Below are 25,188 nucleotides of genomic sequence, written 5' to 3' on the forward strand. Positions count from 1 at the left end.
GTGTTTTACGCGTAGCAAGTCCTCATGTAACCCTTATGAAGGGCGGGAGGGAAGAATTATTTGCATTTTATTAGCAAGAAAAATGAAAATCAGAGATGCTTTAAGTAACTTGCCGCCTTATGTTACCCAGCTATGCAGCAAGTGGTAAGGTGGGATTTGAACTGATCTGTTTGACTATGTGTTTCCTGTCTGTGAGGCTGGGAAGGAAAGTTGAGGCCCAGGACCAGTGTCATTCAGGTCCTCTCAGGTCCAGAGGAGCTCCCCAGCTTCCCCATGGAAGCACCTCTGCCTGGAATCACCACAGCCTGCATCTCCTTCTAGCCTTCTCAAAGCTCAGGGCAGACAGTCCCCAGAAGGACTGAAGGCCAGATGGACCTATGGACAGACAGGTAGATGCAGCCCTTACCAGGCACTCTTCCATGTGGGTCCTGTCAGTGGTGCAGACATCGACTCGTAAGGTCTTCTGGTGAAGGGCTTGGTAGGATGCGGACACCCAGAACACCTCATTGAACAAGAGGGAGTCCGAGGCGTCCACGGGCCGGGTCCTGAACAGGCAGGTGGTGCTTTCGGAGCAAGGGAGGATAGCCACGCGGATGTTCCTAGAGGGACACAGAACCACCAGGGAGCTCGGGTCAGCTGGGGACTGAGGCTGGTGTGCTGGGTTCACAGCTGCTAAAATCTCCAAAGAAACCTCAGTGGAGAGGGCACGCGGCAAGCTGGAGGAGTTACGCACGGATTTGTGAGGGATGCAGAGAAAGGCCCTGAGGACAGTACATTTTTCCTCCTGCCCGAATCCTCCAATCCTTAGGATCTCTGAGCATCTGGAACCTGGGGTCAGCCACTTGTGAAGGATGTGTGCAGAAGGGTTAGCAAGGGCTGCCTATGAACACTGGGCAGGGGGACAGTCAGTCCTCTCATACACAGAAGGTAAAGTGCCACAAGCCCTTCAGAGGAGAACGTGAGGATTAGCCAAACCACAGACGTGTGATCCTCGACCCAGACCCCCACTCTGTAGGCACTGTCCCACAGACCCCCCTGCACAGCGAGGTGGGGAGAAGGTTATTCATCCTGCCACTGTTTGTACAGGCAAAGCCTGGACATGACCCAAGGGTCTCATCTTGTCTTCCTTCTGCTCTGTCAGCTTTCCCACCCTCCATCCTTCTTTCCACACGTCCTACCCCTGATGGGGGCTGGGAGTTGCTCCTACTGCGGTTCCCTGGGCCTTATGGTCTAGTTACAGGAGAAAACAGTTGTCAGGTGAGTGCAAACAAACTAAACCAGGTCTGCAGGGGGAAGAACAAAGGGAGACAGCACAGGCTTTGGCCATCCCGTCAGCCTCCAGCTAATACCCAGTCGCATCCTGGCCAACACACTGGCATGGACTCTTAGGAGCGGGAAGCTCCTTTCTGGGTTGAGCTCAGAGAAGATAAACTGGGCTGTGCCCCTTCTTCATGATGCTGAAGTCTGGAGGGCAGGGTCCATGAAGGACTGGCTCACCACTCCATTCCTAGAGCTGGCATGTGGTAGGTACCCAGGATGGACTGGGAAAGGAATGGAAGCTGCCTACAATGCTTCCCTTGCAGCTGGCAGCTTGCCATTGTGTCTGTAAGGGCTTGAACAGGACTGACATTCAGCATCATGGTCATGTGCATTGATACCTGCAGGACAGAGAGGAGCGTCCTCAGGAATGACCAGAGAAGGTGAGGGGAGAACACACCACTGCCCAGCCACATACTCACACTTTCTGGTCTTGCAGCAAGGACAGAGCAGAAAGGTTACTCAGCTGGATGATTAATATTGCAAATTGTTTATTCTTCTCATCGTACCTGAAATGGAAAGGTGCAAGAGCAACACCTCTTAGTAACACATCTCTCTCCCTTTCTCTCTTAATAATCACAAGACACAGCTGTTGGCTGGCTGGGAATTGTGGGGAACCTGGCAACACACACCAAGAGCCACGGTGCCAGGTAAGGAAGCAGGTCCAGAGCTGTCAGCCATCTGAACTTCTCAAGAGTTTAGGTGAAGTTTTCTGATACTGAAATGCTAGCAATTAATTCCTATTTAAAAAATATGTAAGTCATTTCCATTAAGAGGAAACAACAATATATATATGGGCTATAGGCCCCCACCGTGTTCAATGATTTGGGTCCAAATTGTTGGGATCCCAATGGGGGTGGACAAATGCCACAGCGACAATGAAGAGACACTCTGGGTGGGCAGGAGGTCTCTGGCCTGGTTCTGGCTCTGCCACTGTCCAGTCCAGGTGCTGGGGTGAGCCACAGGTCTTTAGAAACCTGTGTTTCTCATCTGTAGATGGGGAGCTGGGAGGTGGGGAGGGAGCAAGTACGCTTTTACTTCAGAGCCTCCCATGGGGAACAGGTCCGCCGATTCTGCCTCCCCGCCAGACAGCCGAAAAGGTCAATGCTGGTAAAAGGCTGTGACTGGAGAAGGAGCCCCACGCCGACCCCTCCCTCTGCCCTCGGCTTCCCTGTCTCCCACTTACTTCAGGGCAATCTGAACTCGAGTGGCACCTGCTGCTTCTGACTCATCACTGTCAAACGCAGCGGTGGCTTCTGAAGCACCCAGTCTGAAAGGCAAGGGGAAGAGGGAGTCAGCTGCCCTGCAGGGGCTCGGGACAGTGAACTTCTGGAAACAGAGTTCTCTCCGGGAGGCTGCCACTGGGTCCTCCAGGAGGAAAACGGGTGTGCCCAGCATCCCGCCAGACCCCACCTTCACCCCATTTGCTCTGGGCACCTCTTTTTAAAGGGCTTCCCTTTTCCAGCACTTGGTCCCTAGCAGGCGCTTCGCGACAGCTGCCTCTGGACTGGCTCTTGCAAATATTCCAAGCAGCTCCAGCCCCCCCAAAAAGCCATGCTTGCATGTTCCTGCTGTCTGCACCTTGGGCACAGTCCCAAGCAGGGCTGCCAGGGGCGTGGGAGCCGTCACACATGACCTCCTGTGCACCTGGGGGGGAGGCCAGGTGCTCCCGCAGGCCCCGCCATGGACACCAGCATTCACGGACCCACCTCTGCACAGAAGCTTCGTACACACCACTGTCCCCGGCTACTGACTCGTCCGACACTGCGGCCGAGACACAGGCCACTTTCAGGCCGCACCCTTGGGTCGCATTCACAGCTGGAGGAGGGAAGCAGGGAAGGAAAGACAGCAGGGCAGGATCAGAAGCCAGAACAGGGGTTGGCCTCACAGTTTTGACCCACCCTCTGTCCCACCAAATTCCAACACCTCTGAGCCCTAAAGCAAGGCCCTGCTTTGCTTTGGGGCAAGGAAAGGATGGCAAATGATTTTGCATTTAACATCCCAGACTCTGGATTCAAACTGCCTGGGTTCAAACAGCTCTACCACCTACAGCTTTAGGGCCTGAGGCCACAGCTAACCCCTTTAACCCTAGATCCCTCGTCTGTGGTATGAGGATGGTGACATCTACCCTAGGGGGCTGCGGGAGGCAGCACAGGTGAAGACCTGAGTGCAGAGACTGGTGCGGGCCAAGGGCTCCACCAAGTTCATTACCACCCTCCTATGGCCATTATTGTTTCTATCACTATGGCGATGTCCTCACTATGGCGATGTCCTCTAGATCCGTCCTGACACACTTGGAGCAGAATTTCAGCCCCGGATCCTCAGCAGGGCGAGGGAGGGATGAAGTCCCCGCTCTCCCAGTGGGCCTAGCCACGATGCCCCACGCTCTCCTCCTCTTGCTTCCCCTCAGCACAGGTCCTTGAGTCTGACCCGGGGCTCACATCTGGGTGACGAGCATTCCTTCCTGGCCCAAATACCGGGCACCTCTGGTAAGCAGGCCCGTGGTGAATAAGACAGGCCCAAGGTGAATAAGACAGTTTCTGGCCTCTGTGGGGTGGGCAAGGCTAGATCCAGGCTTTGCAACTTTATAGATGACACTCTGAAGAAACAGGCACTGGGGACAGACGGGAGAGAGGGGCTGACAGCATGGCGTGCTGGAGAAAGGACCGGTGAGCCGGAGAACACGGGAGAACGCCGGCGCTGGCGACGGGAAGCGGCTCTCCCAGCCCGCGCCCCCCGCCTGCTGGGCCCTGAGACCTCCCGCCTCCGCCCCACGCATCTCCGCCCTCCACTAACCCACTTAAGGAGATTAATTTGTCTGCTGACTGAGCAGCGGCACTAATCGCATAACCTGCTTAGCGTCTGAGCTCTGCCTGGCATCGCTCTCTGTGGGGGAGGCTTCCAGAGATGGCACGAAGGAAATGTGTCCACCCCGTGTGCAGTCTCTGGCCCAGGAGCCCCAAGGATATGGTCTGGGAGGGGAGGGCAGCCATTCCCCAGGGCCTGGCAGGGGTCCGAGTGTCCCGATGTGGCTCAACGCCCCCATCAACCCATCAGAGCCGCTCTTCAGCCTGGTGAGAGGCACCACCTGTCCCCCCACCCCAGGGAATGATTTGCCACCTGCTGTAGTAGGAGGCTTGTTTTTATTTTTGTTTGAGAGCACCCAGCAAGACTCCCTTCTTGATGAGGGAACCCCAGGGATCTCTCAGCTCCTTTTCTAAAGAAACACTGCCACTCAGAGCCCGTGGTTAACAAGGAGACCTTATTTCCCTGCTGGCTCCCGCTGGCTCTTGAAAGGGAATAGATAATTTTGTCAGCCCTGCCCCTTCCTGGAGCCATAAGGCTGAGATGGGTCCAGCTTCTCCTGGTTGACCTCCTGAGGACCAGAAGATGAACACTTTGCAGACTGAGCTGGGCGTATGCTACAGAGGGGACCTGGGCAGGTGCCAATCCGCATTCTGCCACTGTCACTTGACTGCTGTGCAACTAATCTTAGACAAGTCTTTTAACCTCTCTGTGCCTTGCCTCTGCCATCTGTGAGATGAGGATAATATCACCCTACTTCAGAATCATGAGGTAACATGGGTGAGTACACAATGGTCCCTGACCCCTGTACCCTGTGTCAATGCATCCTGGCTATTATTGTGCTCTGGGTGTGTGTGGAAGGGGGTGTCAGGAAAACTGAGGAACTCTAGGTGAGCTTACTGGGCACCTACTTGGTAACAACCATCATGTCCTGAGTCGGATGAAACTGAGGGGCTGGCCAGCACCAGGAGTGTCATGCAAATAAACACCGAGCTGCCTCCCATCGTAAGTGGGAAGGGGCACGGCTAGAAAGCGCTTGGGTTCTGGGATAGGCAAAACCTGGGTTCCAGGCCCTGCTTTCTTATTTGTTGCCTAGGTAACTGGGGACAAGCGATATTGCCTCTCTCAACATCAGTTTCCTCATCTGTGAAATCGGCAAAAGAGAAACAATCTATTTCAAGAGTGCATAGTACATCTCCAATAAATGCCAACTACTGTGCTTTGTTATGCAGTTGCTGCTAAAGATAAACTTTTCCTCCTAACGGACCTTAGCGTCATTCTCCAGCCCAAAGGTCCCCTATGGCTCATGCATGGCTTCCCAGGCCCTCTTTAGGCCTTGCTGCTCCAGCTGCAGTGATTGTGTTCTTGTTTTTTTCCAGGGCTGGCTCCTTTTCGTCATCTAAGCCTCTACTCCCAGGTCACCTTCCTTCGCAACCCAGTATGAGCTGGCAGTACCACCCCAGCCTGAGGACACCATCACATGCCCTGCTTGACTGACTACTTGGTAGTACTTTCATCTGGGCACATGTTCTTGCCTCAGCTTTCTGAGAACAGGGAACTTGTGTGTCTTACACACTGACCCTAGGGACTCGCCCAGCATTGGACATGGCCTATCTGCTGAATGCATGGAAGAATGGATCTGGGTACATCCATTAGTGCAGGATCTGGCCTTCAGTTTTAGTAGGTACTAAATATCTGTTGAATGAGTAAGTTCACCAAGAAAAACCCTCAGTGCAGGACCTAGTGTGATGGAGCTGATAAGTATCTACTGAGTGTCTAAATCATTTACCACATGAAGCCCTGGTACCTAGAAAGCTGTCAGGAAGTGCTGGCCACGATTACCACAGGGGACCCTGAGTGGGAAGCATCCCTTCTACTCCTGGTTCCGCCCTGGGCACATGGAGCTCCCCACCTTGGCCCAGAGGCTTGCCGTCCGCTCCTGGTTCTTCCAGCCGGTATCTTTCCCGGGTGCTGCTCCCGAGGCTCAGCTCACAGAGAGTGGCACTTAGCTCTGGGTCTTCAAACTCCAGGGGGCTCAGAAAGGCATCTCCAGTCAGTAGGGGGTCAGCAATGAGAGGGGAGCAGGGCGGAGACGGGGAGGAGAGAGAGGAGCGTGGGGACAGTGAGGTCATCGACTTCGGGGTGCCAGACAGGGAGCGCAGGGCCTGCAGGCGGCCACCTCCCTCCGCCTTCTGGGTCTTGGCCACCTCGTCCTCGTGGATAGTGGTGATGCAACCCGAGGGCCGGAAGCCCGTGGCGCCTTCCAGGAGCAGCAGCTCCACCTTGCTCTGCAGCTCAGAGTCCAGCTGCTCGAAGGGGTCGTAGTAGAGGTCGGTGAAGCTGGCCGAGGTAGAGGAGTCCAGGCTGCAGGCGGCCAGCGAGCCCCGGCTGGACGTGAGGGACCCAGGGCTGCTGCCCGAGGACAGGGACTGCATGCTGCTTGAGAGGCTGGGACGGGGAAGAAAGGGACAATGACTACCCAGAACATTAATGAGGCAGGCCGCGAGCTTTGGAGAGCAGCAGGGCTCTTGGAGCGTTTGATCTCACTGGCCCACCTGGCAGCCACCTTGCACCCCGACTTCACCACCAAGAAAACAGACACCCAAGAAGGCCACATAACCAGAGGGGCAGAGTTACGCTCTGAATCCACCTCTTCCTTCTACGCTGTTCTCAATCCTCCACTGACTACATCACATTTTCAAGATGCTGGAGATTTTTGTTGTTGTTGTTTATTTGTTTGTTTTTGTTTTTTTTTCCGCACTGGGGAGAGAACCCAGGCACATTTTACCACAGCCCTTTCTACTTATACTGAGACAGGGTCTCGCTAAATTGCTGAGGCTGGCTTCGAACTCAAGATCCTCCTGCCTCCATCTTCCCAGGCACTGAGATTACAGGCATGCGATGCCACGCCTGGCCATGATACGGTACCGTATGTGAATCCAGTCGGAAATATTTCTCAATACTTTTATTAAAACCCGCTCACTTTTTTATACTTTGAAGTATTTATTTTAAAAGGGAACCTGACATTCCTAAGTGCTATCTGAAAAGCAGTAGCACTTGCTATACAAAGAAGGCAAGAAACCACATCTAATGAAAACAAAATGCTGGTATCAATTCCAGGACGCACTCTTGCTGGCCAGAGCCCAGGCCCAAAGCCCCTTGCTCCAGAGAGGGAGGTGTCAGAGGCCTCTTCAGACATGAGAGCGTCTGACTGAGGCCTTCTCAATGGGAACAGCTCAGAGAGGTGAAAGACCCCGTCCTGGCCACACGGGACGAAGCCCAAGTCTGCCACACTGACCTCCCTTTCTGAGCTTCTGAACATCTACACTTGAGCCAGAGAAGACGAGTCAAGGGCAGAGCTCAGCAGCGCCATCTGCACCTGGCCAGGGAGCCAGTCACCCAGTGCCACCACTCACCTCTTCAGCTGCGAGTGCAGGGCTGCTACCTGCCTGGTGGCCTCCTCCAGTTCTCTGACCAGCTGGTTCCTCTTGCTGTTTAACTTTAACCTGAAGGGAGAGAAAGCATGATGGGAATGTGCCAAAGGGATTGGCTCTTCATGTACCCCCGGCTCCCAGAAATGAAGCACCAGCATGTGCTCTTAGGAATGTATGCTCAGTCCAGAGATGCTTCTTCAAGAACTTTCTGGAAGCAGTTTCCCATGGTGTTTGGGGGAAGTAACCTCTACCAATATTATAATCTGGCAGCAATTGCTATATTACTTACCTACCCCGTCAGGCACTGTGCTAGGAACCTTGAGACACTGCCTTAACTTAGTCACACAATGATACTTGCATGGTAAGAATGATTTTTACCACCTTACATATTAGAACATGGAGTCACATGGAATTAAATAATTTACATAGAACTACAGAATTAGTGGCAGAGTTAGGATTCCACCCTCACTTTCTTTTCTTCCTTCCCTCAATTATTATTTTCTCCTTTCCTTCCTTCCTTCCTCATTACCTCCCTCCTCCCCCCTTCTCTAACTAACATTACCGAGTGCCTACATCACACTAGATGCTGATTTTGCCACTGGGAAGATGGAAAACAGATAGAAAGAAATTCTTAAACACCTAATTAATGCCATGTGTGACAAGGTCCATAATGGAAAAGTACAAAACAGTAGAACAGGATGTAAGAGGAGACACCCAAATTAGGCTTTAAGCAAGTGACATGGTGGCTCTGACTACTGGTGCTCACCCTTGTCTGTGTCCCCATCAGTGCCCAGGCTCATAGCTGGGCCATTTTCCAGCCTCCCTTGCAGCTGGATGGGTGGGGCACACGATGGAGTTCCAGCCTGTGGGATGTGAGGTGAAGTCACCTGTGTCAGGCTGAAGTGGTTGAGGAAGGTGGTCCTTTTCACTCACTCCTGTGGCCTCAGAGGGGAGGTAGTCTGTTCTGAATGACCACATGAATGGCTGCTGTTACTGGGGATGCCCACGGATGATATATTATTACATGAGCAAAAAATATGTTTCTATTATGTTAATCCCCAGGGATTTGGGGGCCATTTCTCACAGCAGGCGGAGACCCTAGCAGAAAAGCCTCAATCAATAATGATAGATGAATAGGAGCTGGTTGGGGAAAGGTACTTCCCCGCTCCAGATGAGGCGGAAAAACTTCATTTGTTATGCGGAAAGATCTGGATGCTAAAACTGCCATGGGTGGAGGTGTTCCACTCTTGGTCCCTCATCCTCTGGAGAGGGAACTACTAGCCTGCTGTTCCCTGGCCTGGGAAGCACACCAACGATGCAGCTCACCCAGCCAGGCGCCTGGGAGAAGGGCGTCATTTCCACAGAAAAGCAAGCCACACCATCTCTCCACCATGTGCTCAGGCCTCCAACATGTGTTCTGCAGCAGAGGCCAGAGATTCCTCCAGACCCAACAGAAAAGTAGAGAGAGGTGGGTGGGACTTGTAAATGGGCAAGCAGACATTTGAAATGACAAAAAAGCCAACCAGAGCAGTGGGCGGAGCAAGCTTGGCATGGTCCCTGGCCAACTCAACCCCTGGTACTGTTCTTCCAGAGTCCTGCTGGGGGCTGGCAGAGGTGGGGAGCAGGTGGGCAGATGAAGGCCACACTGGCTGAAATTTGGAATGCTTAATGGTGTGGAGAAGGCTAGGGAATTTCTTGTCTCACCATATGATCGAAGTCCAGAAAGGGTGTGAGGTCTGGGGTTCAGAAGTGGGGCTCACCGTTTCTAACAGAACAAGCCACAGAGGCATGTTCGGGGAGTACATGCAGGTCCCCCGGGAGCCTGGACAGGGTGCTGAGGGAACTAGGAGTTGGCCTGTTCGACTTCCTGAGCAGGCGGGGCAGCCACGGGCAGGTGCCCAGGCCTCCCTCCAGCAGCCATGGGTTTAACAGGCCAGATGGCATGTGTGTGAGGCCCGGCACGTCCTGGAAGGCAAGAACACACCCAGCATGGAAGCAGGCAGAAGACCAGAAGGTGGGGCTGGAACCCCACATGCCGTAGCTCAGTCCCTGGGGTGTTGGTTAAAATCGCAAGAACCCAGGCCATATCTCAGGTCTGGAGAATTGGTCCGTGGGGCAGGGCCTGGGAGCAACTTGCATGACCCTCCGCCGGTTCTGATTGGCAGGGAGGGGGAGTGCGAGGAAGGAGGAGAGGAGGGGCGGGCACCAGAGTGTGAGAAAGCCTGGGGTTTGGGTGGATTTTGGGGAGGCCAAACGGCACCTAGGAGTGTTCACTCCTGTCCTCAGAGGCTCCTTGAATGGGAAAGGCCATTGCATAAAGGTGAGGTTCCTATTAAATCCACTGGGGGAGGGTGTGACAGGGGACAGAGAAATACACTAAAAGGTAGATCACACACACACACACACACACACACACACACGCAGAAGAGAAACAGGACAGGAGAGGCTGAGGACACACCAGATGAACAAGGAGCTGGAAGCAAACAGCCCCAGGTGCATCAGCATTCCTGTGGGACCCTTCTCAGACTGCTCTCGGGGCACATCTGACGCCCTGCCCTTGTGGTCGCTGGCTTCCCTACCATCGCATTTCCCCGGGGGGGATCCTGCCCTCCAGGACCGCCATGTTGCCTGCTGAGCAGGTGGACAGGAGTGGAGACTGGGGCCTTCCTGGACTGGCACATGAACCCCCTACTCCAGAGCAGCCACAGGACTGTGGGCAGATGGGGGTGAAGGCACCATCTGGGCCTCTGAGGGAGCCACAGCCTAAAGCTCGCACGGGCTCCACAACCAGCAACCCGCTTCTAAACCCAGTTCTGCTGCTCGGTGATGTCGGGCGAACCTCTGATTCCTTGTCTGTACAAGGGGGATTACTCTCAGGGTGGCAGGGAGCTTTGACATAGAGCACAGGGGCTGGCCACCATGGCTTTTTACATAAAATCTATCTCAGGGGTTTTAAAGAGAACCTCCAGTTCTAATTTCAGGAAATGAAAATTTCGGTATCAGGGAAGAGCCTCAGTTAACAATCTGGTTCAGCCACTTGCCTTCAGACTATATTGGAAATTATCCCAATTTTTTCATGAGGCACCTGAAGCCCATACTGGTCACTAACTTGCTCAAGGTCAACAGGTGGGAATGCATCTTTCCCTCTGTTTTTGGTTCTGAGGATTGAATCCACGGTCACTTAGGTACTGAGCCACATCCCCAGCCCTTTATATTTTTTATTTTGAGACAGGGTCTCACTAAGTTGCTGCAGCTGACCTCGAACTTGCAATCCTCCTGCCTCAGCCTCCTAAACCACTGGGATTACAGGTGTGCACCACTACACCCAGGTGGGAAGGCATCTCTTTACTCCACAAGGAGCAAGGTGGCTGTGAGCATTCTCTCTAGCTGCTATGGTGAGAACGGTGCACAGCTAAGGGCTTTCCAGGGACAGCCATAGGGTCTGGGAACAAATTAGGGACCCAGGGTGCTGGCCTAGAGGCCAGGATACACCACGGGTCTGCATAGGTCACCTACTTATTTATATTTTCAAATAACACTAAAGGCACAGAGACACAGCTCTGTCACCCAAGTGCATGGTTCCAGGAAAATCTGGACAGAGTCTTGGTGCTAAAGGAAAATTCTGGTAGCTGCTTCCAAGGGCTGCATCACACCAATTATTTGAGCTCTGTCTTTCTCCTGTTTTTCAGTTACCCAGTGACAATTGAGGGCTAATCAGCCATTCCTATCAGTAGTGGACACACTTTGGACATCTCTTTGGGTAGTTCTGATAATGTTCGTGGTGGAAGAGACTGCCATCAGTGACTGCTCAGGGATCCTTCGGAGCCATGGGGGCATGCAGGGGCTGAGCAACTCCCTCCAGCGGGCACTGTGCCTGAGCTACTGGAGATTACTCAGTTGCCAGGATGCTGCTGCAAGCTGCATCGCTGAAGGGCCCCTCACCTGATGACACAGACAGAACCAAGGTAGACACGTAGGGCTCCCACGCTGCTTCTGTGGGGTGGGCTTCTTCCTCTGACATCACTGGGAAAAGGGATTCACGTGCTCATCTCCCCAAACACACACACACACACACACACACACACAGTGTAGGGAATCCCTAGTTTAGAAGAAAACACAGAGGAACGATCTTAAGACATAGGAACAGGCAATGACATTGTGGACAAGACCCTATGAGCACAGGCAGAAGAAGCAGAATTGTATAAATGGGATGCTATCAAAACAAAAAGCTTCTGCACGGCAAAGAAAATGACATGGTGAAGACACTCTGCAAACCACCCATCCCACAAGGGACTGGTACCCAGAAAACAGGCGAGTCACTTTGGCTTTTAGTTTCCAAAGTCTGTGAGTGGAAACCCCTCGGAGGAGAGAGAACCCAGCTCTCAAGACTCCTCAAGATGGGAAGAGCTTGCAAAACTGTTGCTACGGACACGGGACATGATACTATCAGACAAAAATGGAGAAGAGTACCAGAGCCAGAAGAGAAAGTAGACACCACTCGTCTGGGGAGGTGCAGGTATCAGAAAAGGTGAAACTCAACATTCGTAAGGAGGAATCTATGACAAAGGTTGACAGAGAACCCTTGCAGAAGTCAGGCGTCCTAGATAAGCAAGTGAAGAACTCTCAGATGGAAGGAAGATAAAGAACGGGCTTCAGAATGAAGGGGGACAGACCTTGGTCGCACCCCGACATTCGATTATCACTTGGAACTTGAAGGAGTTAGTGCTGCATCCACATCTGAGGCAGTATCAGACACCACAGATGAGTCACATGACATTCAAAGCCCAAAAACGGGCTGGGGTTGTGGCTCAGTGGCAGAGTGCTTGTCTAGCACTGTGAGACACTGGGTTCAGTTCTCAGCACCACATAAAAAAAATAAAGATATTGTGTGCACCTACAACTAAATAACAAACAAACAAACAAACAAAACCCAAAAGTGTGATGATGACAACCTCATACTTTCAATTTAAGGTTTAAAGCATTGCTTCGTATTTGTCTTAGGTTATACAGTGTATATTAAATAAAAACCTTGTCATATGGTATATTTTATAATGATTGTGAGATAAACCATACTAGTTTAGTATTCTGACTAGTCTCAGCTTATAAAATACCTATTATTATATTTTACTTGTCTAAATGATAATTGCAGTTCTGAGTTTTGAAAGAAAGGCTCTTCTTGAAGTCAATTATATTGCTCCAAATTAATCTGAGGATTTATTTTAAAAGTTGACTAACACACTGCAAGAAAAAGTCTGCCAAGAAGCTGGATGTGGTGGGGCACACCTGTAATTCCAGCACCTCGGGAGGCTGAGGTGGGAGGATCATGAGTTCAAAGCCAGCCTCAGCAACTTAGTGAGGCCCTAAGGAACTTGGAGAAACCCTGTCTTAAAATAAAAAATAAAAAGGGCTGAGGCTGTGGTTCAGTGGTTAAGTGGCCCTAGAAAACTAAGCAAGTTTGTTCATGTGCTTACAATGGGCAGCCCAAACCTGCCAGTGGGTCTTTCCTGGCACTGGTGCTGGGGCTATGGAGAGTCCACAAGCAGCATGGAGGCAGAATCACACTTCACATCAGCTGGGCACTGAGAGCAGCGTGGGTCCCATTCTTACCTCATTCCTTCTGTGTGACGATTGATGTGTCAAGTGCAGTTGTGCAGATGACTTATAGTGCTCTGTGCTTAGGTACAGAACACGTGAGGAGAAGCAGGCGAGGGAGGACAGCAGGCTAGATGGGAAGAGCTGGGGCATTTGTTTGGAATCTGCTACGTTTTCCATGCCTGTGGGGCACGTAGGGGGACGTGCCTGGAAGAGAGCTGGGCATACAACTCCCAATCTAAAGTGCAACATGAGTTGGAGAATTGTAACTAACACCTGCTGCTGTGCTTGTGAGCATTCTGAAGATCCACAAAATATAACTGCTCTTTTTTTTAATTTTAATTTATTTTTATTGTAAACAAATGGGATTCACGTTGTTTCTGTTTGTACATGGAGTAACAGCATACCATTTGCGTAATCATACATTTAAATAGGGTAATGCTGTTTGATTCATTCTGTTATGTTTTCCTTCCCCCCTCCCCTCCCACCCCTCTTTTCCCTCTATTCAGTTCCTCCTTCCTCCATTCTTGCCCCCCTCCCACCCCCCATTATGTGTCATCATCCGCTTATCAGCGACATCATTCGTCCTTTGGTTTTTTGAGATTGGCTTATCTCACTTAGCATGATATTCTCCAATTTCATCCATTTGCCTGCAAATGTCATAATTTTATTATTCCTTATACCTGAGTAATATTCTATGGTATATATATACCACAGTTTCTTTATCCATTCATCAATTGAAGGACATCTAGGTTGGTTCCACAGTCTGGCTTTTGTGAATTGAGCAGCTATGAACATTGATGTGGCTGCATCACTGTAGTGTGCTGATTTTAAGTCCTTTGGGTACAGGCTGAGGAGAGGGATAGCTGGGTCAAATGGTAGGTCCATTCCAAGTTTTCTAAGGAATCTCCACACTGCTTTCCAGAGTGGCTGCACTAATTTGCAGCCCCACCAGCAATGTGTGAGTGTACCTTTTTCCCCACATCTTCGCCAACACCTGTTGTTGCTTGTATTCTTGATAATCGCCATTCTAATTGGGGTGAGATGGAATCTTAGGGTAGTTTTGATTTGCATTTCTCTTATTAATAAAGATGGTGAACATTTTTTCATACGTTTGTTGATTGCTTGTAGATCTTCTTCTGTGAAGCATCTGTTCATATCCTCAGCCTATTTGTTGACTGGGTTATTTGTATTCTTCATGTAGAGTTTTTTGAGTTCTTTATATATTCTGGAAATTAGTGCTCTATCTGAAGTATGAGTGGCAAAGATTTTCTCCCACTCTGTAGGCTCTCTCTACACATTGCTGATAGTTTCCTTTGCTGAGAGAAAGCTATTTCCTTTGAATCTATCCCAGTCATTGATTCTTGCTTTTATTTCTTGTGCTATGGGAGTCCTGGTAAGGAAGTCTGATCCTAAGCCAACAAGTTGAAGATTTGGACCTAGGTTTTCTTCTATAAGATGCAGGGTCTCTGGTCTGATTTCAAGGTCCTTGATCCATTGTGAGTTGAATTTTGTGCAGGGTGAGAGATAGGGGTTTAGTTTCATTCTGTTGCATATGGATTTCCAGTTTTCCCAGCACCATTTGTTGAAGAGGCTATCTTTTCTCCATTGCATGTTTTTGGTGCCTTTGTCTAGTATGAGAAAATTGTATTTATTTGGATTTGAGGCCATGTCCTCTATTCTGTACCATTGATCTTCCTGTCTATTTTGGTGCCAATACCATGCCGTTTTTGTTACTATGCTTTGTAGTATAGTTGAAGTTCTGGTATTGCGATAACCACTGCTTCACTCTTCCTGCTAAGGATTGCTTTAACCATTCAGGGTTTCTTATTCTTCCAGATGAATTTCATGATTGCTTGCTCTATTTCTGTAAGGTACATCATTGGGATTTTAATTGGAATTGCATTGAATCTGTGTAGCACTTTTGGTAGTATGGCCATTTTGACAATATTAATTCTGCCTACCCAAGAACATGGGAGATCTTTCCATCTTCTAAGGTCTTCCTCAATTTCTTCAATGTTTTGAAGTTTTCATTGTAGAGATTTTTACCTCTTTGATTAGACTGATTCCCAAGTATTTTATTTTTAATTTTTTTGAGGCTATTGCAAATGGAGTTGTTTTCCTTATTTCCCTTTCAGCTGTTTCGTCGCTTGCATATAAAAATGCTTTAGATATATGCATGTTGATTTTATAGCCTGGATTTTGCTGAGTTCATTGATGAGGTCTATTAGTTTTCTGGAGGAGTTTTTTGGATCCTCTAAATATAGAATCATGTCATCAGCAAATAGTGACAGCTTAAGTTCCTCTGTTCCTATTCATATCCCTGTAATTTCTTTAGTCTGCTTAATTGCTCTGGCTAGAGATACAAGGACAATGTTGAATAGAAGTGGTGAAAGAGGACATCCCTTTCTTGTTCCCGTTTTTAAAGGGAATGGTTTCAGTTTTTCTCCATTAAGAATGATGTTGGCCATGGGCTTAGCATAAATAGCCTTTACAATGTTCAGGTATGTTCCTACTATCCCTATTTTTTCTAGAGTTTTGAGCATGGAGGGGTGTTGTATTTTGTCAAACACTTTTTCTGTGTCAATTGAAATAACCATATGATTCTTATCCTTAAGTCTATTCACAGGATGGATTACGTTTATTGATTTATGGATGTTGAACTATCCTTGCATTCCAGGGATGAACCCCCACTTGATCGTGGTGCATGATTTTCTTAATATATTTTTGGATACAGTTTGCAAATATTTTGTTAAGGATCTTTGCATCTATATTCATCAAGGATATTGGTCTAAAATTTTCTTTCCTTGATGTGTCTTTTCCTGGTTTGGGTATGAGGGTGATATTAGCTTCATAGAATGAGTTTGGTAGGGTACCCTCCTTTTCTATTTCCTGGAATACTTTGAGAAGTATTGGAATGTTTTCTTCTTTGAAGGTCTTGTAGAACTCGGCTGAGAATCTGTCTGGTCCTGGGCTTTTCCGGGATGGTAGGTTTTTAATGGCTTCTTCTATTTCATTGCTTGATATTGATCTGTTTAAATTGTGTATGTCCTCCTGGTTCAGTTTGGGAGGAGCATATGTCTCTAGAAATTTGTCAATGTCTTCGGTACTTTCTATTTTGTTGGAATACAGATTTTCAAAGTAGCTTCTCATTATGTTCTGTATCTCAGTGGAGTCTGTTGTGATATTTCCTTTTTCATCACGAATTTTAGTAATTTGAGTCTTCTCTCTCCTTCTCTTTGTTAGTGTGGCTAAGGGTTTGTCTATTTTGTTTACTTTCTCAAAGAACCAATTTTATGTTTTGTCAATTTTTTGAATTGTTTCTTTTGTTTCAATTTCATTGATTTCAGCTCTGACTTTAATTATTTCCTGTCTTCTAGTACTTTTGCTGTTATTCTGTTCTTCTTTTTCTAGGGCTTTGAGCTATAATGTTAGGTCATTTAGTTGTTGACTTTGCATTCTTTTCTGGAATGCACTCCATGCAATGAATTTTCCTCTTAGTACCACTTTCATAGTGTCCCAGAGATTTTGATATGTTGTATCGTCGTTCTCATTGACCTCTAAGAATTTTTTTATCTCCTCCCTCATGTTTTCTGTTATCCATGTTTCATTCAATAGCATATTATTTAGTCTCCAGGTGTTGGAGTAATTTCTGTTTTTTATTTTGTCATTGATTTCTACTCTCAGTCCATTTTGATCTGATAGAACACAAGGCAGTATCTCTATTTTTTTGCATTTCCTAAGGGATGCTTTGTGGAATAACATATGGTCTATTTTCGAGAAGGTTCCATGTGCTGCTGAGAAGAAAGTGAATCCGCTCGTTGATGGATGGAATATTCTATATATGTCTATTAAGTCTAGGTTATTGATTGTGTTATTGAGTTCTATGGTTTCTTTGGTTGGTTTTTGTTTGGACGATCTATCCAGTGGTGACAGTGGTGCATTAAAGTCACCCAGTATTATTGTGTTGTGGTCTATGTGATTCCTGAAATTGAGAAGGATTTGTTTGATATACAGGAATGCACCATTGTTTGGGGCATAAATATTTACTATCGTTATGTCTTCCTGATTTATGGTTCCCTTAAGCAGTAAGAAATGTCCTTCTTTATCCCTTCTGCCTAACTTTGGCTTGAAGTCCACTTTATCTGATATAAGGATGGAAACCCCCGCTTTTTTACTGGGTCCATGTGTGTGGTAGGTTTTTTCCCATCCTTTCACCTTTAGTCTGTGGATGTCTTTTTCTATGAGATGAGTCTCTTGCAGGCTGCATATTGTTGTTTCTTTTTAATCCATTCTGCCAGTCTATGTCTTTTGATTGATGAGTTTAGGCCATTAATGTTCAGGGTTATTATTGAGATATGATTTGTTTTTCCAGTCATTTGGCTTATTTTTGGTTTCTAAGTTGGCTTGGTTTCTCCTTTGAGTGCTTTTTCTCTAAGGTAGTTCCTCCCTTTGCTGACCTCCATTGTTGTTTTTCATTTCCTCCTCATGGAATATTTTGTTCAGAACATTCTGTAGCGCAGGGTTTCTATTTGTAAATTCTTTTAGCTTTTGTTTATCATGGAAGGATTTTATTTTATCTTCAAATCTGAAGGTTAGTTTTGCTGGGTATAGGATTCTTGGTTGGCAACCATGTTCTTTCAGAGCTTGAAATATGTTGTTCCAGGCCCTTCTAGCTTTTAGAGTCTGGGTTGAGAAGTCAGCTGCTATCCGTATTGGTCTCCCCCTATATGTAATCTGATGCTTTTCTCTTGAGGCCTTCAAAATCCTATCTTTATTTTGAATGTTAGGCATTTTCATTATAATGTGCCTTGGGGTGGACCTGATGTGATTTTGTGCATTTGGTGTTCTGTAAGCCTCTTGTATTTGATTTTCCATTTCATTCTTCAGGTTTGGGAAATTTTCTGATATTATTTCATTGAATAGGCTGTTCATTCCTTTGGTTTCTATTTCTGTGCCTTCCTCAATCCCAATAATTCTTAAATTTGGTCTTTTCACGATCTCCCATCATTCTTGGAGATTCTGTTCATGATTTCTTACTATATTCTCTGTTTGGGCAACTTTATTTTCAAGATTAAATATTTTGTCTTCATTGTCTGAGGTTCTGTCTTACAAGTGGTCTAGTCTTTTGGTGATGCTTTCCATTGAGTTTTTTATTTGGTTTATTGTTTCCTTCATTTCAAGGATTTCCATTTGGTTTTTTTTTTTTTTTTTTTGAGAATCTCTATCTCTTTGTTGAAATGATCTTTTGCTTCCTGCAGTTGCTCTGTCAGCTTATTGGTATTATTGTTCATTGCCTGCATTTGCTCTCATCTCATCCTTTGCTTTGCGAATCATCTTAATCATGTATAATCTGAAGTCCTTTTCTGACATTTCTTCTAACATACTGTCATTGGATTCTATTAATATAGAATCTAGATTTGTTTGGATCATTTTCTTCCCTTGTTTTTTCATGTTGCTCACGTATCTTCCCCTCTAGCAGTGCAGATCTAGGGTATTGCAGATTTCCCCCTATAGGCTTATAGTGTCCCTATACGTTTCCAAAACCTTTTCTTTAATGGGAGATCAATATTAGCAGTGCCCAATTCAGACACTATGCAATCCTAGACCAAATAGCCCCTATGAGGACAATAACAAAATTGTCATAATAAACAGAATGAGTTCAAATATTATCTTCAGTAAAACAAACAGATATGCAATAAGGTCTGCAGTTTCTAATGGAGGACAAAGAGGATGCAGAGGGATGTAGAATGTGGCTGTTAATGGGATAAGAAAAGAATATACAGAAGTTCTAGATAATAGAAAGGGTGAGAGTGTATTCAAAAGAAATTGGATGTTAGCATGCAAAAAAGGGAGAAAGAGACTCTGAGGGAACAGGTAAACAAAAGGAAAAGAGAGCAAGAAAAGTAAAGAAATAAAAATTTAAAATTTTTCAATAAGGAGAAAAAAAGAAAATTTACAGTATAACAGTCATATAGTAATGAAACCTCTCAGCGTTCAGTAGCCTGATGCATGAGAGGTACCTGACATTGAGCTTCAAGTCTCCAGCAGGCATCTCAGGATGGGATTTGCCCCACCTAAAGATCGGAGCTCCGGCTTCCAGGATTATCCAAGATGGCCACTCTGGCTTCCAAATGTGTTGGCAAATGGGGACCTGCAGCTCAGGGTATGGACGTGGTCAGTTGGAGGTCCTGGAGGCAGGGTGCGGTTGGTCAGGCAGGGGTCCTGGAGGTTGGGCGGGTTTGGTGATTGTGGGATCCTGGAGGCCAGGTGCAGTCGGTCTGGGGTCCTGGTGATAGGGTGCAGTCAGTTGGTCTGGGGTTCCTGGCGGCAGGGAGCAGTCAGTTGATGTGAGGGCCCCAGAGGTAGGGAGTGATCGGTCGGGCTGAGGGATCCTGGAGATGGGGCTCAGTCAGTCCGGCCAGGGATCCTAGGGGCCTGGCTATTGTCTCAAAATGGCGGCAGCCATGTGTAATCAAACCTGCAGGTACTGTAACAGTGAACTTCCAGGCAATAGCAGGCAGCTGGGGTTCCACTGGCGGTTGGCGATCAGTTTGCTGACTGTTGTCGGACGATCGTGAGGTAAACCTTGTGCGTTGGGTGATGGATAGGTGTAAGACAGGCAGTGGACAGGCGAGAGGCAGGCAAATGGCAGATGATAGGCCTCTTTTTTTTTTTAAATTAATGATTTACCAGAACATTAAAACAAGTCTCAATTGTGGAACCATAATTTAAGAAAAAGGAGTTGGTTTCTAGCACAAGTAAATATTAATGGCTTACCTAATTGAGCTTTATCATAAACTTTTTATTAGCCTATATACAAGTATAAAAAGAATTAAAAAAATTTATCAGTCAAAAAGTTAATAAAAATAAATAAAAGTTTTAAAAAAATAAACTTCTTACATTACTACTTTGTTTTATGTAGATAAGACAGTAACATTACTTTAAAATCATTGATAGACCTATGCATATTTAAGATGTAATATTTCAAAAATACACAGGAAAAAATGTATGAAATGGAAGCTGGGAAAGTAAGGAAAGGCAGAAATTGTGTGTGTGTGTGTAAATACAGAACACACACATATATGGTTATATTATATGGATTCATTCTTTGCTAAAAGGGTAAGCTTATATACAGCAAAGTAAACATGGATAGAGAATACAAAAAGCAATAGAAACAAAACAAACCCAACAAAAACCAAACAACAAATAATAAAGCAATGTGATAAAAAAAAGGGTCAAATGACCTAAACAGAAATTTCTCCAACCATACACAAATGGCCAACAAGTCCAAAAACCACTCTCCATCTCTAATTAGGCAAATGCAAATCAAAACTACAATGAGATATTATCTTACCCCAGATAGAATGGTTATAATGAAAAAGATGAAAAGTATCCACGCTGACGAGGATGCAGAGAAAAGAACCACCATTGACAAGAATGCCCATTGGAACGAGCATTAGGGAAGAGTACCGAGGTGCCGCCAGGATGTGACCCAGCAATCCGCGAGCAGGTTTGCATCCGAAGGATATCACACTTGCACTCCCATGTTTAACGCAGCACTACTCACAAGAGCAAAAGTAATCAACCAACTGTCTACCACCCGATAAGCGGATACACACACAGACACACACACACACGATGAAATTATTCAGCCATAGAAAAGAACAAAATCCTGTCATTTGTGGCAAGATGGAAAGATCCAGAAGACACGGTAAGGGAAATGAGCCAGACGCAGGAAGCAAGCATTGCAGGTTCTCACTCATGGGCAGAGGCCCAAAAGGTGACCTTGCGCAAGCCAGGAGAGAAATGACAGGCACGGGAAGAGCGTCAGTGGTGGACAGAGGGAGGTCAGGCAATGGGTCCCCAGGTTCTATAGGAGGAAAAAGTTCCAGCGTCACACACTACAGTAGGGCAACTACCGTCTGCAACAGTTTGCTATGTATTTCAAAATAACAAGAGTCTGATGTTTCCCAGTGCAGAAAAGATAAATGTTTGGGGAGATGGAAATGCTAATTTTCCTGACTGGATCATTATACAATGTATCCATATACTGAATTACCATACTGTACCCCATAATATTAAATGTATTCTACTATCATGTACAACTAATTAGAACAAATAAAATAAAAAAATAAGAAATTTTAAAATTTTTTAAAAAAGGAAAAGAAAAATCACAAACTTTGACTCTGAGCTTGTAAGGGCAGGAAGCTTACTCAGTAAAGTCTGCTACCAAAAAGTGAAAAGAATAGATTTGAAGGTCAACAGGCAAGGGCCACACCTTAATTTCTGAATCCTCCAAACTGCCCTGCACACAGATCATGTGCAACTAAATGTTTTTTTAACAAAGTGAATAAACCCCGGTTGAGGGGCAGGTGAATGGATGAGCGTGCAGCCAGGGGTGTAGGGCCTCCTGTGAACAGAGTCACACTCTGCAGTGTGGGATCAGTGGGGACAGTAGTGGAAATACATAAAGACAAAGTCTGGTATGAGGTTTAAAGAGAGAACACAGTGGTTTTCAGGTTACGTCAAGCCCACAGATGAGGCTGATTCCCACTATTTTTCAGAACTTTGGATTAGTTGCCAATATTTAAATATTAAAAATTCAAATAATTTTGTTTTTTTTGAAATTGGGTGTAGCTCAGTAGTGGAGCACTTGCCTAGCATGTGTAAAGCCCTGGGTTCCACCCCAGGCACCACAAAAAGTGTACGTGTGCATACATCCACACATATATAAAACACAGGCACTCAGGCAGCCGAGGGCCCACACTCACTGCTGGAGCAGAGACGGCACATGCTATAGACAGCAGGCTCTGCACTCCAGTCTGACGTGGTCTGCACCAGGTAGGCCCCAGGCACTTCTATAACGTGCTTCTATAACGGTCCCTATAAACTTAACAGTTTACAACCCCGTACACACCAATGGTCTTCAAACTCAATCACTTAGGACGAGGTGAAATCAATTTAGTGGGTCATAAGCAGCATGAAGCATGAAAATAAACACATAAATACATTCATCCCGTGGTATTCTGGGAGACACACACACACACATACACACACACACAGATACTAAAGTCCACAGATGCTCACATTTCTTATGTGTATGGTGTAGTATTTGCACTCTCTGGTATACTATTTTTTGGGGGCTGGGTACTGTGGATTGAACTCAGAGGCACTCAATTACTGAGTCACATCCCCAGTTCTATTTTATATTTTATTTAGAGACAGGGTCTCACTGAGTTGCTTAGGGCCTCACCGATGCCAAGGCTGGCTTTGAACTTCCAATCTCCTACCCCAGCCTCCCAAGCTACTGGGATTAAAGGCATGCACCATTGAGCCCGGCTTTCCTGTATACTTTAAATCATCTTTAGATTATTATAATACCTAATGCAACGCAAATGCCATCTCAAATAGTTGTTGTGCTGCACTGTGTATTTGTATTTTTTGTTTTACTATTTAAATAAATTTTTTTTCTCCACTCTTTCAAGCTGCAGTTTCAATCTATGGATCTAGACCCCCTGGATACTGAGGGCTGATTGTCCGACAGGAGAGAAGACACTGGAGGACAGAGAAAGCATGTGCTCTACTGTGTCAAACTTGTGTATTTTAGGTCATGATACAGAATGTGAATCACTGTCACAAAGATGGAAAACAAGTGCCCTCCATGACACAGAGTGAGGGGGCTCACTTTGATCAGAAGATCCACTTCCTGTACCCAAGGAGAAAATCTTTGGCACTGTGATTCCCATGCAGAGCTCCAGGTGACAGGTGCACAGGACGGCATACCCCTCCCCGGATAAGATACTGCGGAGGCTGCATGACATCTAACCTGGCGCAGCTCACGGCAGAGCTCGGGTGCCCCAGGGTGTGCCCCTCACACGGGCTGGCACATTCCCCTTACCAGAGCCCACGGGACACACCTGGTTCCTACATCCTGGGCCCAGACCCACCTCTCTGTCAGTGCCTTGCTCTGGGTGTCCCGGGCTGCCTGCAGGTCCTTCTCCAGACGCTTCCGAGCCATCTCCAACTGTTCCACCTCCCCCTGGGTCCACTTCCGGGGGCTGATGAAGCGCATCTCCTTCAGAAGCTCCTCCTTCTCATTGATGAGGATCAGCCGGTCCCTCTCTGAGTCTAGCACCCCTGGCCAGGCCTCACTGTCGAGCTTGGCCAGCTGGATCTTCAGGTTAGCGATCCTGAGGGTGGAGAAGGTGAGACCCACTGGTATGAACAATGGCATCGTGGGGACAGGGAAGGAGACTGTGTTTCTTTGGATATAAGGGACCAGGAGCCAGGAGGCCCTCAGAGAAATCCTTGACAGTAACTGTCTTCCTTTTGATCAGTTTCTAGAAAACATATTTTTATCTAACAAACACATATGGGTGCCTATCATGTTCCAACAATGAAGTTGTTGTCCCTGGAGTAGAGACATGAGCTAGGCAATGCCGTAAGCCTGCGACATGAGAGTCTTGGTTCCAATACCAGGTAATAACCTCTTTCCATGAGCTGTGTGACCTTGGGTCAATTGCTCACCTCTGTGAAGGGAATAATAAAAGCGCCTTCCTCACAGGGTTGTGATTGAAGATTTTACAACAACCCATAAACCCTCAAAACACGGTATTTGGCACACAGTAAGCCCTCAGTAAATGATTCTGTTGCTACTGTTGTTATTACCGGGTTGGACCACTTATTAGTTATGTAACGCTAGGTAAACTCCCCAAGACCTGAAGATAAAAGAAACAATCACTCATCCTTCAGATTGGGAGGAAGAGCAGTAACGTATGCAGAGCATCTGACATGGTACCGCTCTGTCAAGGGCAGCTGTGGATCACTGGGCTCATAATGACTAATTATGCATTAGTCATTCTCAGTCGAGAGAGAGGAGGTGGTGCTATTGAAAAGCCTTGGATTTGGGTTCTGATGGCTTGAATTGGAATCCTGGCTCTGGTCTTTGTGATGGAAGGGGAGCCTAGGGGTGCAGCTCAGTGGTAGAGCACGTGCTTTGAATGTGCAAAGTCCTGGGTTCAATCCTCAGCACCACCACCAACAAAAAAATCATTTTAGTGTCACATTTGGTGCCTGGTATACTGCAGGCACTTACTAAATGCCAAGGGAAGAAATCCGTAGACTTGCATCTTATCTCTAAGACTCAGGATCCTCGTCTCTAAGATAGGGATAATGACAGTACCAAAGAGGTGGATTAGGAAAAGGGAACAATATGAGCTCTTCAGATATTGCCGACTAAACTGAGATTCCCAGGGAAATGAAGAGTAGTGCTAGAACTATCTAGAAGTAATTATGCCATGATTCTTTAGACCTGATCCATTGGAAAGGCTTCTGGGCCTCACGACTAGGCCTCATGTCTTGGCCTCACCCCATTCTGTCAGGGCACACACGGAAGCAGTTGTTAAGCTCACTGGACATGTGCCCGATGGCTAACCTGAGATTGCAAATCTCAAACATAGCCAATACTTGTTGAGAGCCAAGATCTATATGGGCCTGCAGCTCAGTCTTATCTGTGGTCAGTGTGGTTGGACTCTCATTTTATCTAAACATTGCTGGAGACAAGACCCTTTGTGATGAGCAGCAAAAACTCTGTACAGAAAAACACATCTAGGTTTGCTTCTTCCCCAGTCAAGTGTCCCAGCAGGAATTTTTATGGTGAGCCACGCAGTTTTCACATTGATGTATATAGCAATCCACGAAGGTTTGTTTTGGGGTCACTTCATAGCTGCTATCTCCAGAGCTCTGAGTGGCTCTGAGAATGGAATCGAAAGGTCTGGCAGCTAGGCCACTAGGAGTGATGGATGCTTTCCTGGGCTGTCCAGGGTGCCATCCCTATGCCACTGCTGCTTAAGTTAGGGTAACATCCTCTGGAAAATCTGATGAGAACTGTCAGTCTCCCAACTTCCAAACACACGTGGCAAAACCTGACACGCGACGATCAGACATTCTAGGCACTATAGCTACGTCCCTTCCCTCCAAATCCAGCAGCCCCCTGCTTTCCTACTCCTCCTCTGTCCTTTACACAAAATCTAGCTTT

General features: G+C 47.0%; 1 protein-coding gene across 1 annotated transcript in view; it reads right to left on the reverse strand.

Annotated features, from left to right (window-relative positions):
• Window positions 1–25,188, reverse strand: part of WWC1 (WW and C2 domain containing 1) — a 156,540-nt gene that overhangs the window by 32,868 nt on the left and 98,484 nt on the right. Inside the window, exons 9-15 of the mRNA XM_079145393.1 lie at window positions 23,099–23,341; window positions 7,539–7,628; window positions 6,035–6,570; window positions 3,027–3,135; window positions 2,504–2,587; window positions 1,740–1,826; window positions 407–599 (exon numbers count right to left, since the gene is read on the reverse strand). Coding sequence (XP_079001519.1) covers window positions 407–599; window positions 1,740–1,826; window positions 2,504–2,587; window positions 3,027–3,135; window positions 6,035–6,570; window positions 7,539–7,628; window positions 23,099–23,341 — 1,342 coding nt within the window. The remainder of the gene's footprint in view (window positions 1–406; window positions 600–1,739; window positions 1,827–2,503; window positions 2,588–3,026; window positions 3,136–6,034; window positions 6,571–7,538; window positions 7,629–23,098; window positions 23,342–25,188) is intronic.

Source organism: Sciurus vulgaris (genome assembly GCF_902686455.1).
Source record: "Sciurus vulgaris genome assembly, chromosome: 6".
In the NCBI taxonomy this organism is placed as follows: domain Eukaryota; kingdom Metazoa; phylum Chordata; class Mammalia; order Rodentia; family Sciuridae; genus Sciurus; species Sciurus vulgaris.